The 15,853-nt window shown below is 48.8% G+C and overlaps 1 protein-coding gene across 1 annotated transcript; it reads right to left on the reverse strand.

Annotated features, from left to right (window-relative positions):
• Positions 1-6,081: 6,081 nt before the first annotated feature.
• LOC144933183 (uncharacterized) lies at positions 6,082-10,936 on the reverse strand. Its single transcript, XM_078857802.1, has one exon. The coding sequence runs from the start codon at positions 10,662-10,664 to the stop codon at positions 9,681-9,683; it is 984 nt and encodes a 327-aa protein (XP_078713928.1). The 5' UTR covers positions 10,665-10,936; the 3' UTR covers positions 6,082-9,680.
• Between the last annotated feature and the right edge of the window lie 4,917 nt (positions 10,937-15,853).

A 15,853-nucleotide genomic window follows, 5' to 3' on the forward strand; every position in this document is an offset into this window, starting at 1 on the left:
GATCCTACCAGGTAATGTGTTCATGAACGTCTCCGATTAGTGTTTTTTTTTTTTAACAGTGCTGTCACACTGGTAAGCGTGGTTGTGATCTCGCTTCAGTTTCACCAAACGTGCACAAGTGATGAGCGCATATTTGCTGAAAGTATGGAAGTTAAGAAATACCATGAGGTGGCCTACGTCAAATACCAGCAGCAGCGGCTGACAACTTTATATCATCGAGCGAGAAGGTGAACTGCTCCGTCGACTTTCCGAAGGAAGCTTCCAGCAACGTGGGGTTGAAATGACGGACATCGTGCCGAGCAACACACGGCGCAACCTGAAAACGCGGTTGCGAGATGTGATCTTCCTCGCCTGGTATCAGAATCAGAAAGGGTTTTATTCGCCATGAAAGTTCGCACATACAAGGAATTTACTTTGGCCAGAAGGTGCATACATTCAACATTTAGGAATCTTAAATAAGTGGTTTACAAGTCTAACTATACTAAGGAGGGTCGTGGGTTCGATCCCGACCCTGACGATGCCTGTTGTATATTTGGAGTTTGGTGGCACGGATCTTTTCTCCGGGTCCTCCGGTTTTTCCCTCCATATTCGGAAACATGCATTTAGATGATATGTCTGCTACCATAAACTCCTACGTGTGATTATGATATAAGTCACTTTGACGAACTATCATGTGTGGCCAGATCTCTTCTGGAAAATGGCTAATAGCTCAGTGGGCTTTAACTGGCAATTGAAATAGTTTACCAGACGTGAAAAAAAATTCTTTCATGTTTTACATTTTCTGCCAAATGTATTATTATTCTAAGTTGTCTGAACACAGAGCAATGCATTTGTCCATCTTAAGTCCCCCAACAGCAGCTGAACTAAACACTGCTGAGAACAGCCCTAGAAAGCAAGTCATAACAGGGTTGTCCAGCCTCTTGAGAGGCAAGAATAACATGTGGGATGGTATTTAGGGCGATGACCATCTTCCAGGGAATTTAGAATATGCAGTCCAGTCAATGTGTATGCTGCCAACCAGCGTTTGCCTCTGCTCATCTGTTGGCAGCCCTAAAGCATGTTTGGACATTCCACGTTTTTGTGACAGGGCCAGGCACAACTACCGTTGACATCCTGCAGTGGCACTCATTAAGTCTAACGTAGTTTGGCTTCTGTGAAGAAAAGTCCATTGCCTGAAACTTCCTATTACAAGGCAGCGTTAATAGTCGAGGTTAATCGTAGCATGAGTCCTTAGTTCACCAGCTAAGAACTCGTTTGGAGACATCAAGGGTAGCCTGGAATAATGCATTTATTTTAGTCCTTAAGCTCACCATACATGCATCGAATCACATAGATCGTGTTTTTCAAGTTGTACACGTAAAGCTTCACAGTGAATTCAAGGATTGCGCTACATTCGCTTGTGTTGCATAACTATTTGGTTCTTTATCTGAATTGCGATCCTGAATCGGAACATTTCATCCGATCGCCAGATAAGTGAATCATTTAGTTAGTGGTGGAGATGTACACCACCACTACCAATACTATCCGCTTAGTCATATATATTGTCAGCGTGGCATCGATAGATAAACAATGGCATAATTATAATATAGTTATAAACACCCCAATCATATTCTTGGTTCTTTCGGTAAAGTCACGTAGAAGGGAAATAATAAAATAATATTAATATAAAACAATACAAATTCTCACGACGTTTCGACCGAAAGAACCAAGAATATGAATCCCTGCAGTCACGAAAGCTTTAAATCAAAATTTTACACCCCAATCGTTTATCATAGAGGTGTTTTTTTGTTAGATCGCATTAAAACATAAATGTGTCGTTAAACCCGCCACCACCTGACACTGCCAATTAGTAAGGTTTGTCACGTACAACAAATGCCAATTCGTAACTAGTTCGGCACATTGGTGTGTTGGAGGGTAAATCCACAACATTTACAACTCGGTTACCGTGACCTTTCGCCAGTAATTACAACCAGCCTCATCAGGCGACAGCCATAGTTGTGGAGAAATCATCCCGTTGCTGCACGATCCCAATTCTGCAGTACACACACTGTGCCATTTATCAATTTATTTCAAGTTCATTGAGTTAAAATATGATTTAGAACAGTTTTTTTAATTCACCACCTCCTCTTACAAGGCAATTCCATTCTCACATACCCTGCCATAGGAATGTGGAATTTCCACCGCTGGCCCAGGGTCACAAAAGCAGTTGACCCCCCCCCCCCCATACTCGTTTTAACAAACACTTTTGAGTTGTTCCGTGCAGCCTGTAAATTAAACACGGCTCCGTGGAGTCGGGCTCTCTGTTGTGCACAAAGATCGTGATACCCTCTGATATTTATAAATCTCCCCTCCCCACAGCTTCAAGTTGTGTTCACACTGCCTCTTTGGCTTACGTTAAGTGAAAGCCACGTGCCTGACATTGTGAGATGTGTTCACACCACCACCAGAGTGCAACCGAAACCATTATCCACTCCTTCAACGGAGGAGGAACAGCAAAACCACACTGACCCTCTCCTGAAGCTCTTGTGGTTGCGAGCATGCATGCACGTATGTTGTTTGTGGGGGAGCGGTAGTGGAGCGGTTTGTGCTTTGTGCTACGACTGGACTTCCCCTAGGTCGACTCGGCCTCAAACGAGTACCTGGTGTGGTGTGTAAACATCGCCACTGGGGAGAGAAAGGCAGCCGGGCGTGGTGCTGGTCACCCACCCCCATGCGTACCGTTTCGGCCTTCATAGGTGCTCGCTAACAGCAATTACCCCAATAGTCTGTTAAGGCTATACAGGGGGTCTTTGTGTGTTGAAATTATTTCGCACCATACGTAGCCAACCGTTATAATCGGAGGTGTGGGGAAAGGACAACAAACGAAACACAAAAAGTAGTTCTAAAGAAATTAGTTTTCAATCTATATGATTTAAAAGTGCATAGCTCCAGTGGCTTCCTAATATGAAGAGCATTCCAGACGGCCGCAGAAGCGTATCTAAAAGCACACGATGTAGTAGTGACCGTCTTTGTTCGATGGTTAGCAGACCTCGACATTGGCATTTAACTCCTGAACATATTTCTGCCAAATGCAAGTTTAGAGTCACCAATGTGGAATTCAACATTCGTGTCACGTGGAATGTGAAAAATTTGAGTGGAGCCCTTTGGCTCTGCCCCTTCACTTTTATTCTGATTGGCTCCCTAAACTTCCAATACAGTACATGCAGTCATCTACTTACGAACACTCGCACTTACGAACCAGCTTCCAGGCCATTTTTTGTTTAAATTACGTCGACTTAAAACGCGAACTCGCACTTTTAAACTGAACCGCAGGACGACAACAAAAGTAGCGGCACATTCACGTGACGTCTGTGACATCGACGAAGCGGGGCTTACATGCAGAGCTGGGCTATCTTGATTATGTAGGCAATCGATGGCTCTTCTAGCAGTACAATTATTGGACTCGTCGGATGGCACCACAATTAAAGTCTCACCTCGGTTCTCAAGTGTGCCGCTGGACGGGAGGTGATAGGCGGGGCTTGGCTTATGCCATGAATATTAGAGCCCGTGTCAGGGCGTCCGTCGCTGGTCGGGAGTTTCCTGCCTCCGCGAGACAGGATGTGTGGCGGGGGGGGGGAGCTGGCATTTCAAGTAGATTTACTGTCAGTCGATTCATCTACTTAACACATTCCTGCGGAGGGAGCTGGTAGGAACGTTGGGTTGCTCGGTCAATGGCCAGGGTCAACGGCGGCGTGGTGTATTCCGCAAATATGGCCGACTGTGAGGGCGGGCACAAGCCGGCGTGAGTAGGTTAAACGTTGAGTTTTATAAGGGCACCACGGGGTGACCAGCCCCACCCCAGCCCCACCCAGCCCCTCCCCACCCTCCCCTCCCCACCCAGCCCCTCCCTCCCCAACCAGCCCCTCCCTGCACGACGGACACAATAATCCCCTGTGGGCTGGTGTAACCAGGAGGTTCCTACTAGTATCATTCCAGCTATAACTATGTACATAAAGTTGATCCGGCGTGACTCCACCTCGAGTGCCTTGCCCTGTGGCCCCCTGTGATCGGCAGGGTTTAAAGGCTGCCCATATGTTCGCCCCGAGCTGCTCATTGTTCGCGGGGTTGAAGGCCCCTTTGTTTGCTGGCTAGGAAGCTTTGCCGGGTGCATGTTATTGGTGTTGTGGCCTAGTGACGCAGAGATTCGTCGGCTAAAAGTGATACTTATGCTCACGACGCGTGCATCTCTTGTCTAAGAATCGTATTACTTTCAATTCGTACACTGTACATATGCTGACATGAGGTCTCTTGTCCCCTGGAGGCATTAGGGGCCACTGCAAGTGAAGAGAAAAAACCCAGATTGGCTTAAATCGCACCTCCTAATGCTCACGTTTGATCCAATCGTGGGGAGAGAGGGGCCAGACAATCAATTCCAGGCCTAGTTGAGTATATAAATATGAAACCATTTGAAAACTCTACATAGAAATGTGATTTCCACCATGTGAGAAATAACACAAATACAGTGCTGTACAGGAAGCTGACTCATTTTCCTGTAACTGCCAGTAATTTTTCGATGTTTGGAATTCGGTCACGATCACAAAACGCCAGCCTGTCCTTCACAAGAAGTGACGCCGGGAATTTTGACCACATCACTGGGTAGACAGCATACTTTTGTGTGCTTTGCCAGGTACCTACCGTGCCATTTTGCATGTTAAGGCTCTTAAATGTGACTGCATCTCAGAATGCTGTGCTATGGGGACTTTTATATTAAGACTTCCTGTATATCTGGTGTTGACTGCACTTCCAAATGTATCAACCCAAAGTAGCCATAGCCTGGGTTCAAACTCATAGAACTTTCTGGGAGCCACCAAGAGGAAGAGAAAAACTGGATTAAATGTTTCCACTTAGCACATTACAGCAGAGCCATCACGTAGCCCTCGCTATAGGGTATTTTTTTCAATCGCACTTTGCTCTGAACCATAACCAAACCGTGAAACTCTGGCCTCACACGACTGAGGACACGACACGACCGGGTCATCTACATGCGTCTTGACTTGCATTGCTTGTGCCGTCTGTGACATGGCTCGGTTTGTGCAGTGGAAAAACGGCAATGCGTCTTGAGCCATGCCGAGCTGGTTAAGGCACTGCCCAGTATGCAGCCTCGGTTGTAAATTGAGCCACACATGCAGCTACAAGGGTTGTTCCTTGTGGGTGCAGTACAACTATTGGCGATTCTCACTAACGAATCATGCAGCTTTTAAGAATCCATCTCTTACAAGAGGCTGTTCATTCTGATCATGGATCCATATTTTATTGACCCTCAAGCATAAACATTTTATTGGCTATGAAAAAAACCTGTTTTAAATTGTGTTGGCAAGGTTTTACACCAATAATACGAGAGTCCATGCTTACAAGATCAGCGTTTACCAGCATCGATTCAGGCACACGAGTCAAAACGTTTAGTTGGCTTGTCTTGAAGCAATACTGCTGAAATGTTGGCCCTCCCAGGCCATGCGGCTGATGGCTTGTGTAATACACTTGTATGCAGGTACACAGATATGTGAAGGATATGTATTGCCTGCTTATTTTTATTCTCAACGACATTCGTATTTTACGTTGTTTCTTGAGAAATGTCATGTTCCGTTTAAGAGCTCCCGCCTTAACCAGTGCCATTAACACTCATCATTCTCTTCGTACCCATGATGGCAATATCTTCTGGAGATAAATGGCAATGTGGACGTATGATCGGCACGAGAGGGCTTAAGTGTCCGTGAAGTGTTTGACTATGCCTCTTCCCTTGAATGAGTGCAAGACTACAGTTGCGTTCACGAAATGGCCCATAGTTTGGGTTACATGCCCAGTCGCACGACTGCGGCTTCTTGTTAATCATCAATTTAAAAAAGAGGAAGCGAAAGAGATAAAAAAAAATAGAATAACCTTTATTCAGACCCCTCCTCCAACCGTGGCCAGACAAGAAAATTGAACACAAACGCGATGAACAAAGGAATAAGTTACCAACAGCAGGCAGCGGAGCTTTCTCCACAATTGACAGTAATCAATAACGTCATTCAAACCAATCCCCCCCCCGCCCTCCCCGTACATCGGACAGTCTTATCAATTATAGAAAATGTATCACTAACTTTATAGTTTTTTGTAGGTTCAATTCAAATCAAGAACTCAATAAAATTTCATTTTAACCGGTCAATCATCAAGTATTTTGTCTACTTTAAATACACCAAAAATGTTAAAAGTCAACACAGTATGCCACTCGAATTCGAAATATCCCCCCCACCACGTTTTCTCCAGAATCACAACGTAATAACAATGAGCTGCTGTCCCACTCGACATTCAGGCTGGATCGAAGTAACGTTGTTTTTACGTGGATGAGACCGTTTCAAGGCTACAACTTTTGACAAAGCAGCACATATTATAAGAGGGTTACGTTCAGTTTTAAGTACTGTACATGGCCACATTAATATTAAGACATCCAGGTATTTGAAACTGCCTTAAACATAAGACAACCAGAGTCAAGGCATGACCATCAGGCAGGCCAGACTGCGTTCCAACACATCGCCACAGTCCAAACTGCCCAAGGCCTGGCAATCGAGGCAGTCTACACCATCACCATGATCTACATGGGAGAGGGGATAGAGCCGTCAACAATGAGCCATGGTCAATCCACTGCTGGAGAAAGACAGCGATTCAACTCTGTCTTATACAGAGGGCGAACTGAAAATGATGCACATTCACACCAGGTTGGGAGTATAGTTCTCATACCATTTGTTATCGTCACCATCAACTGCCCTGCAGTATTTCGGGACGAGGCCAATTGCCACCACTGCTTTAACAACTTATTATTCTGTTCATTATAATTAACGTTATCCGTGTGCCGTTGGGTACACTGCAGATGTAACCACTGATAGTGTTGTCCAGGCCCTCCGCCGCCTAGCAGGAACCAAGGTTACAACCGCCTCGACTCCACACTTCCATATACTTAGAGGATGAGGCCTTGTGTCAATCCACTGCTGGATGAGGACCTCCCTGCACTGTGCAGCTCATGGGGGGAGGAAGAGGGATTATTTGACCAGATTTAACCACACAATTGCATAAATGCCGCGAAACCTTTTTTAATCTCAGACCTCCCGATTTCCTTCCACCAACAAGCGTGACATTTCACTACACCGCCACCCTTCCACGTATCGAATATATTCGCGCGAGGAATCTTCAGCGCCGCGTTGGGCTCCTTCGCCCGTGCATCGTTTTCCACAAAAGTGGGGGGGGGGGGGTAACCCCGACTTTTAAATCCAGAGCCATTCGGTGGACATTCCACATTCCCCTGGCGGTTACAGGATGAGCATAGTTGCTGTATCTGTTAAAGAGGTGCTCGTTTTAATCGACCGAAGGATAGGGATGATGTGCCTGAAATGCGACCTCTGTCAGCAGATCGAACAGTCAAGGTAACTTTTTTAACACTTGGGTTAATTAGTTAGGCGATATAAGGCAATGTTCTCACTAAATAATGGATACACACGCTAAAGTTACTGGTGCTCGGCCAATAAAGCCACTTTAAACGAGAATGTAACTTTAATGGCTCTCAATTCTTTAAAAAAAACCCTCTACGAAGAGTAATCATTGCAACCATCTCTGAACAGCGCTGAAAGGTGGTGGGGTGTTGGGAAAAATGACAACTCCCGTGTCGCACTGCCAGGCCATGCTGGCATGTGTCTATGCCCTGACCACTGGCAAAAAAAACAGCTAAGTGAATCATCATCCGGGCAAAAAGTCGGAACTGGCCAAGGCTTTGGGAGACACGAGAAGACCCTTGGCGGCTCACCGCATCAACCGTGCGGGCGGCATAACACCACTTTTAGGATAAATCTTTCTAACAGTAATAATCCCCCCCCCCTCTAAGCGGGCCTCATTATTAGCAAGTTTCAGCAACCAATTGAATAGCAAATAGCTTGAGAAGAGTTTCGTTTCCCCTAGACAACACCATCTCACCTGCTGCCCATTATCATAAACTATTGATGGAGGGGGAGATACAGGCGCTTACTTTAATATTAAACGCTCTCCACTGTCAAGTGTGGCATTTTTTTAAACGGTTTTGCTTACAAAAAAAAACAAAAAGACAAATCATCTTCCAAGTTGTTTTACAACTACGGTACGGGGCCGTATCGGCACCTGGACAATTTCCTTTATCACTTCAGGCTGAGCACGTAACAAACACGGATAAAAAGATCTGTATGGCGTATCCCGTGTGTAACGGTTATCATATCATATCCCTGTCGCATTTTATAACCCAGAAGACACAGACAGCCGCCGATTGTGCTACTCGAATCGCGGGATGACCGGGAGGTTTGTCGCCAAGGCCCCGTGTCTGGCTGTCCGTCTCCGCGTGTTATGAGTGTCCTCACCACCCCCCCCACTCTCACAATGATCAATTTGGCCGATAACGCGCCTTCATTTTTTTTAATAGAAGAGGACCGCAGAGCTTGGGAAATTATTGGTAGCGAAGGCTTTCTCACCCGCGTGGCTGCTGCCGCCGTCTTCCAGGTTCGTGTCTGTGGTTCCTCCTCCAGCCACCCCCCCCACCTCTCTCGATCTCTCGTTACAAGTTGAAATAATTAACTCCCGCTTATTTAACTTGACGAAAAAGGAGGAAAACAACCAACCCCTCTCCCACCCCCCACTCCCCCGTCTTCACTCGCTTTTCGTTTTGGGCGATGGTGGTGGTGGGGGTTAAGGCTTTAGTGTTGAGGTTAGAATCGAGGGATTGAGAGTGAACGACGGACGAGTCGAGAGCACTCCCAAAGTCAGGCGGAATTCTTCATCACGCGTTCGTGGGGGGCAGTAAAGGCGACTCCCTCCCCCGCCACCACTAGGGGGGGGGGTCGTCCCCCCCCCCCCCACCGATACATATCGGGCAGCTGAGTGCCACCAAAAACATACATTTCACTCCGGCATAGCAGGGCGAGGCTGCATTGTCATACAACAATAATAAAAAAAAATTCCACAACGCGCACCGTCGTAGACGTTTTGTTTGCAGTCATTCGTAACGGGAATGGTTCCCTCCCTCTTTCTCTCTCTGCCCGGCTCCTCTCAGTCGCTCCCGAGCCCCTGACACGTCAATTATGAACCTCGCGAGGCAATCTCCTCCAGGCCGATGGACGAGGCCGTGGTGGCCTGCGTGTGAATTTAAAAACTCCGCGCCTCTATTCACAGTTCCGAGCCACGCGGCTCCGTCTCTCTCGCCCGGCCACCCCCCCCCCCAGCACTGCTGGTGGGCTTCGGCCCCCCCCCCCTCTTCGCCTGCCACCGCGGCTTACCCTGGCGGTGTGTACAGCACGACAGTCTATGCGGACAGCGCAGGCGTGGGGAGGAGGGGGAGGCGATTAGACCCCCACCGCGAACAGAGTTCGATTCCTCCCCGTCCAATGGTTCCCATCGCTGGGAACCAAAACCCTTCCCAATCTTGGGACCGACCTCTCGCGGTGTGAACGCCAGCGTCGAGAGGAGGGAGGGAGACAAAGACGGCCGGGCAAGCGCGTAACAGCCCGGCACGGCCACCCCGGTGGGGGGTGGGAGAGAGAAAGGAGGGGGGGGGTTATTCAAACCCCTTCCTGTCGGATTCGCGAGGCTGCACGGGGAGAGGATGGGAGTAGTAGCAGCAGCAGCAGCCCCCGGCAGGCCTCGCGTCACAGTCAGAAGGCCGCGATGGGGGTCTGCCACGCGGCGTCCAGGGCTCCCCCTCCGCCCGAGGTCCGCGCCGGCGCCGCGCAGAGCCCCGCGAGCCCCGACTCGAGCCCCGTGAGCGCCGCCGCCGCCGAATCTCCCGCGCTCCGCCGGGGCCGCTTGGCACCACCCTCCTCATTCTCATCTTCATCCTCCTCGGCATCTCCTCCTCCTCCTCGCCGCCGCTGCTGCTGCCTCTCCTCCCGCAGCCCCGCGTCACCATCTCCCACCCCCGCCGCGTCCTCCTCCTCCTCCACCACCTCGTCGTTGTCGTCGTGCGCGCTCAGCGCGGGCCGCGTTCGCCGCGGGCAGCAGTTGCGGCGCTTGCGGCGAGCGGCTCCGCGTTGCTGCTGCTGCGTGGCGGCCACCACGTTCGCGTCCAGGTCCCAAACGACGCTGCACTCGCTCGCGCTTTCCGCCTCCTCCACGTCGCCGTCGCAATCTCCACAGCCGCCGCGTCTTCCTCCTCCTCCATCATCGTCGACAGCTCCCGCCCACGTGCCCGCCTCCTGCTCGTCATGCCCGCCCACTGTGACGTAGCCCCCCTTGGCTCCACCCCCCGCAGGGGGCGTGGCGATGACGTCACGGCCGGACTCGTCCAACGAGTGGTGGGGGTGGTGATGGTAGCTCCCGCACAGAGTGGCGGCGATGGCGGCCACGGCGCTCAGCGTCTCGGCGTCGGAGCCGTCGCCGCTCTCGGGCGGCGTCGGAGGCAGCGGCGGCGAGAGCTGCGGCGGAGGTAGCGGTGGCTGCTGCTGTTGTTGTTGCTGCTGGGAGAAGATCGCGGCGTGTGCTCGCTGCGCGGCGACGAGACGCGGCTCCTCGTCAAAGTAGGCGCGCTGGGCGCTGCGCAGCACGTACGAGACGAGGAGGCTGCGGTGGAGGCTGAGTCCGCCCCGCGGGCTGCAGTGCATCTTGCCCAGGGAGAGCGCGATCAGGCGCTCCGCCTCCATGGCCAAGCAAGCGTCCGTCCCCTTCCCTTCTCTCTCTCTACACCGCCGCGTTGGGGGTCGTGCGTTCAAGGAGGCTACGCAGAGTATCCAACACACACCGGCCGCGTTCCTAATAATGTAATGTAACGGATCGTGTTAATAGTAGAGAGGTCTTTCGTTTCGCTGGTGCGTTTAAAGCGGTTGTGGTGGGGATATTGTCACAAAGTCGGGGCGCGAAACCCGGGATCCTGCATCACGAACCTCGAACCAATGACTGAGCCAACCGCCGCACCGGTGCTTATGTACCCCGGTAGTACGTGACGTCACCCGTTGCCACCTACTTCTCCGGCGCCGACCAATCGCATCGAGGCGCGCGAGATTTGGCTCCGCCCATCGTTGGAAGGCAGCCAATCGGAGCGCGACCCCGCCGGTTTGAATGGAATGCTGCCACAGGCCCCGGGTCTTGCGCAACGTCCAACGTGGGGGAGGGGAAGGGGTGACAGGGGAGCCGACTGAACCAACTGGGAAGTGCCACCGAGAGGGGGGGAGGGAGAGTCCATTGAGACCGGCACCAATTACCCCGGGCGTTTCGTAGTTTACCTCGCTGCCAATTCACCGCCTGTTCAACTCCTTAGCATCTAAAAGCCTCAACATTTCACGATGTACAGAAGTGGCTTAAGTATTAACTCACCCTCCCATCACCTCCCCCCCCCCACCCTTTCGGCGACTTCGTATAATCCACCCGCCCCCTCCGGAATTTTCCACGTGACGTCATTCCCGCCTCGCGCGGGTGACGTCACCCCGGGGTCGGTCACGTGAGCGCCGAGAACAACGAAGCCTCCCCCCCTCTCGCTCCCTCCCCCCTGGGGCGTTGTGGGGGATGGGTTATTGATTAGAAGCGAATTTTTTAGTATTTGCGTTTTAATTCCCACTCGACTATCGCTATCTGTGCGTGTGTGTTGGGGGGGGGAGGGGTACCTAGCGTGTTTGTTTTAATTCAGTTAAATACGTCCCGCTCGTGTGTGGGGTTCATACACGGGACGTGCTCAGTGCTGTGTGGTGTACAGTGGCCCTGACCACGTGTGCACTGTACCGCACTGTACAGTGACTTTATAGGCAATGTGTGTTGCAATTCGAGACGATTACATTACTGTCTGCGTTTATACGATGTGTACATCACTGTTGAGTATGGATATAGGTACTCACGTGTTTATCGACCATGTTTGTGTGTGTGTGTGTACCTAGCTTGGCACAAGGGGCCGTGGTGATGTCACCGCCACTGAGTGGTTGAACGAATGAAGTTCCCCTTCTCATTGAGCGGCGAGGAGGAAACGTGGACGACTCGACGCCTGTTCCTCCATGGGGCCGTCCATAAATGACGTCACGCGGTTTTGGACGATTTTTGTACTCCCCCCACTCCCCTTCGTCACACGGCGTCACAAAAAGTCAGACCCCCCCCTCAAATATGACGTCAGAAAGCTCTGCCCCCCCCCCCCAAAATAAAAAATGCTTCAAATCGCTTTAAACTATTGTCATTGTAGTGCGTATTTAATGTGGCGCTGCACTCTGATGTAGGAGAAAACATTTATTAAAAGTCTATTTGATTAAGTAGAACGTGTTGTCTATTTAAAGTTGAGCATTTTGATGTGACGTCACATTTCTCACCCCCCCCCCTCGTCACACATCGTCACAAATGTCTGACCCCCCCTCCCCCCATAGGTGTGTGACGTCATTTACAGACGGCCCCCATCTGCATATCTGCGGTGTCTGTACTTCATAACCTGTCAAAGCCATACCGTTTAACCCCCCCCCCACCCGTATTCTTGAAATTTAGTTTTGAGATCCATACGTTCAAAAAACATGTTTTGGTCTTGCGTTTCTCCCTCGTGATGGGACTTTGTAGGATGAACGTTGAGATTGATAAGGGGCACGGGGTGACCAATAAGGTCTGAATTGGTCCGTAATAAGGTAGGGCACTGACAAGGGGTTGACAGGTATGGTACTTGCAGTTCATGTCTGTGTACAGTGTACGTTGTAAGAAGTAACAACAGCACCTCGCGGTGTCCCGACGGAGCCACTCGTACCACATTCACCAAGAGCACGTGGCCTATCGGGCAAAGATTCCCCCGTGTAGCCTTAAAAGACGAACACTTATGAATGCCGGTACGGTGAACGAGCAGGTGGGTGACCCATCACCACGCCCGGCCGCCTTTATATCCCCAGTAACGATGATACATCATCGAACAAGGAACTCGTTTGAGGCTGAGACTATTTAGGGGAGGCCCAACACCGGTTCAAATATATTAGTGGCCGTGAGCGGGAATCGAACTCGGTGGGCAGGGTTCGCAGCGCTACTTGCTCATCACTACACCATATTGATATATTTCATGATATCTTTATTTACATATAATTTATATTACATTTATATTTACTTTACATTTAGTATTTTGTACTGAATGCCTTCGGGGCGTGTTCGGCCACGTGCTTCCGGTCACGTGATACGCGTGGCTCTCCCACGGGCCACGTGCTAAAGAACCACCCCACATGGTATCCCGAGCCAAAACCAATACTTTATACATGCACGGAGTACTGAATGTTACGTTTGGTCAATATTGCTCTATACTCCTGCATGTTTCGTCAGTATTGCTATACTGAACATGGACTCTTAGTAAACGGATGGAACAACATGTGATGGGTGAAATGTGGATTCTAAAGAGATTTCTGGAAATCAGCACGTGTGGAAAGAGTGATGGCTTGCAAAAAGAAAGCAGAGCCATCGGCTAATAAACGTTGAAGTGATAAGGCAGCATTTTGCACATGTGATGAGGGCAGGTGTTGGGGAGATCAATAAGGAAACACGTGAGTGGACTCAATGTAGGCGTGTGATTCACAAGAATGGACAAAGTCTACCCTTTCGGGTAGTCTAGGACTTTCCAGGCACACCCAGTTGCATGTCTGACAACGTTTTGGACTGAAGAAGAACTGTTGAAGTTCAACGCGGCTTGTATCCGTCTTCCCTATGGAAATGGGTCTTGTGGTGAAAGCTGGAAATGTCTAGACATTCCTAGGACATACGAAGCGAAACAAATTCGACATAAGGGTAGAGCGGTGAGGTTATTCTCTTCAACTCAAAATGTTAGAGTAGTGCGTGGCAAATGGTTGAGATAAAAAAATGCTCAACATGCAGCCTAACCCGGAAATTCCACGGTTGGATTGATGAAGTCGTTTCCATGGTGTGCGAACGACTTCGCCACCTCTTCACCCATAACAAAATAAGATAAATCTAAGTGATTCTCAATCACCCTTATGGATGAATGCCTGTCTACGCCATGTTGGTTATGGGTGTTTTTCTCGACCATACTTCACCCTGCTAGTCAGTGCTGGTTTGTGAAGGGAAGGGCAGGACCTGTTCAGATATCACTCATCACTGATGTTAGCCATGGCCCGGAATTGAACTCTGATCGCCAGGTTTACTGTGGCGCTTACCAGAGGTGTGGACTCGAGTCATGTGACTTGGACTCGAGTCAGACTCGAGTCATGAATTTGATGACTTGCGACTCGACTTGGACTTGCATAACAATGACTTTGTCCCACCTATGAGATGTGGACTCGAGTCATGTGACTTGGACTCGAGTCAGACTCGAGTCATGAATTTGATGACTTGCGACTCGACTTGGACTTGCATAACAATGACTTTGTCCCACCTCTGGCGCTTACTAATGGTACCACTTCACATAAAATGAATGGTCCGAATTGCGTTTCATTCCTTTCTGTCCTGTAGCACACATGGGGTTTATACGTATTTTTTTCTTCTCAGTTTGAGATATTTGAATAAAGATTTAGAAAATGTATAAATGTGGAAAATTACACCTTGTAATGAATTTTATTTACAGACAAAACACACGTCACTAATTTTATTTATGCTGTAAATACATTTCAGACAAACTGAGAAACATACATTTTATATCCAGTATCTTTTTAGTGATAAAGGAAAGCTCTCTTACAGTCACAAGTCCTTTGGACTTATCTCTTAGTAAGGCAATTCATTAACTTGTGTCTGTACTTACAGCTTAATATACGTGTCCAAAGATTGAAGTCAAACGAGCACTTCCCGCTGATGGGAAAAAGCCTCTTCCATTTTCTTCCTGTAGTTGTTGATGGCCAGTAGTGGCCTCTAAACTTTTAGATATCAATAGAAAGTTATAAACATCTAGCCTAATGACTTCGACAGCGAGAAGTTGTGACGAATGAATGAATGACTAAGCATGCAATAATGTATTGATTCAACGTTTTAAAATATATTATCATGCTCATGGATCGCATCGTCAGGATGTGAAAACTAATTACCTTTGATTTTTATACACGGTACAATTATATCAAATGATTCCTGGCGGGCACTAGAGACGCTATGTTCCCCACAGATAATCATTGATTGTTGAATTGAATCGTGAGCTCAATTCATAATAGGTCATCGAATTGCAAGAGGGCACGCTATAACTGGCCTAGGACCAACCACAGAACCGCTTCCACATTGATGCTTTGGGTGTAGATAGCTTTGCCAAATAGCTTATTATCCCAACGTAGGACACGCGAACATTTTACACGCAATTGATCGGTATGGCCCCTTCCATAGGAATGTGGAATTTCCACCAGTGAATATAGTTGTTTAAACAGTGAGGTAATTTAACAACAAAAAAGTATTGGAAACCGAGTACTGTACATAATAAAACAAATATAGCGACAATGTGTGATTCATGGTGTAGTTATGTAATTCTTAATGTCACTTAATGACCCAGAATAATGAGACCCGGGAGGTCGAAACTGGTGCAAAGTTTGCTTGCTTAACAAAGTGCTGCTTGGACTAAATTATGTGTATTGCTTATATTTCAGTGTTAATGGTGAGATTTTGACAATGCTCGTTGGGGGTTGTGTGTATGTTTGTGTTGGACTTCTTTTGCACTGCACGTAGCCAACCGTGCAAATGGGAGGTACAGGGAAGGACAAACTAAACACAGAAAGCATCATGGAATTAGTTTTCCATCTAGATTTAAAAGTGCGTAGCTCCAGTGGCTGCCTAACAACAGAAGGAAGAGCGTTCCAGACGGCTGCAGAAGCGCATCTGAAAGCATATGATGCGGCAACCGTCTTTGTTCGATGGCCAGCCAAAATAAGCTGATTCGAGGATGACCGGAGTTCGCGTGATGGTTTAT

The sequence above is a fragment of the Lampetra fluviatilis genome, chromosome 6, assembly GCF_964198595.1.
Source record: "Lampetra fluviatilis chromosome 6, kcLamFluv1.1, whole genome shotgun sequence".
NCBI classification, from domain to species: domain Eukaryota; kingdom Metazoa; phylum Chordata; class Hyperoartia; order Petromyzontiformes; family Petromyzontidae; genus Lampetra; species Lampetra fluviatilis.

Excerpts from the sequence above, each read along its gene's own strand:
- LOC144933183 (XM_078857802.1), bottom strand. The coding sequence starts at position 10,664 with ATGGAGGCGGAGCGCCTGATCGCGCTCTCCCTGGGCAAGATGCACTGC.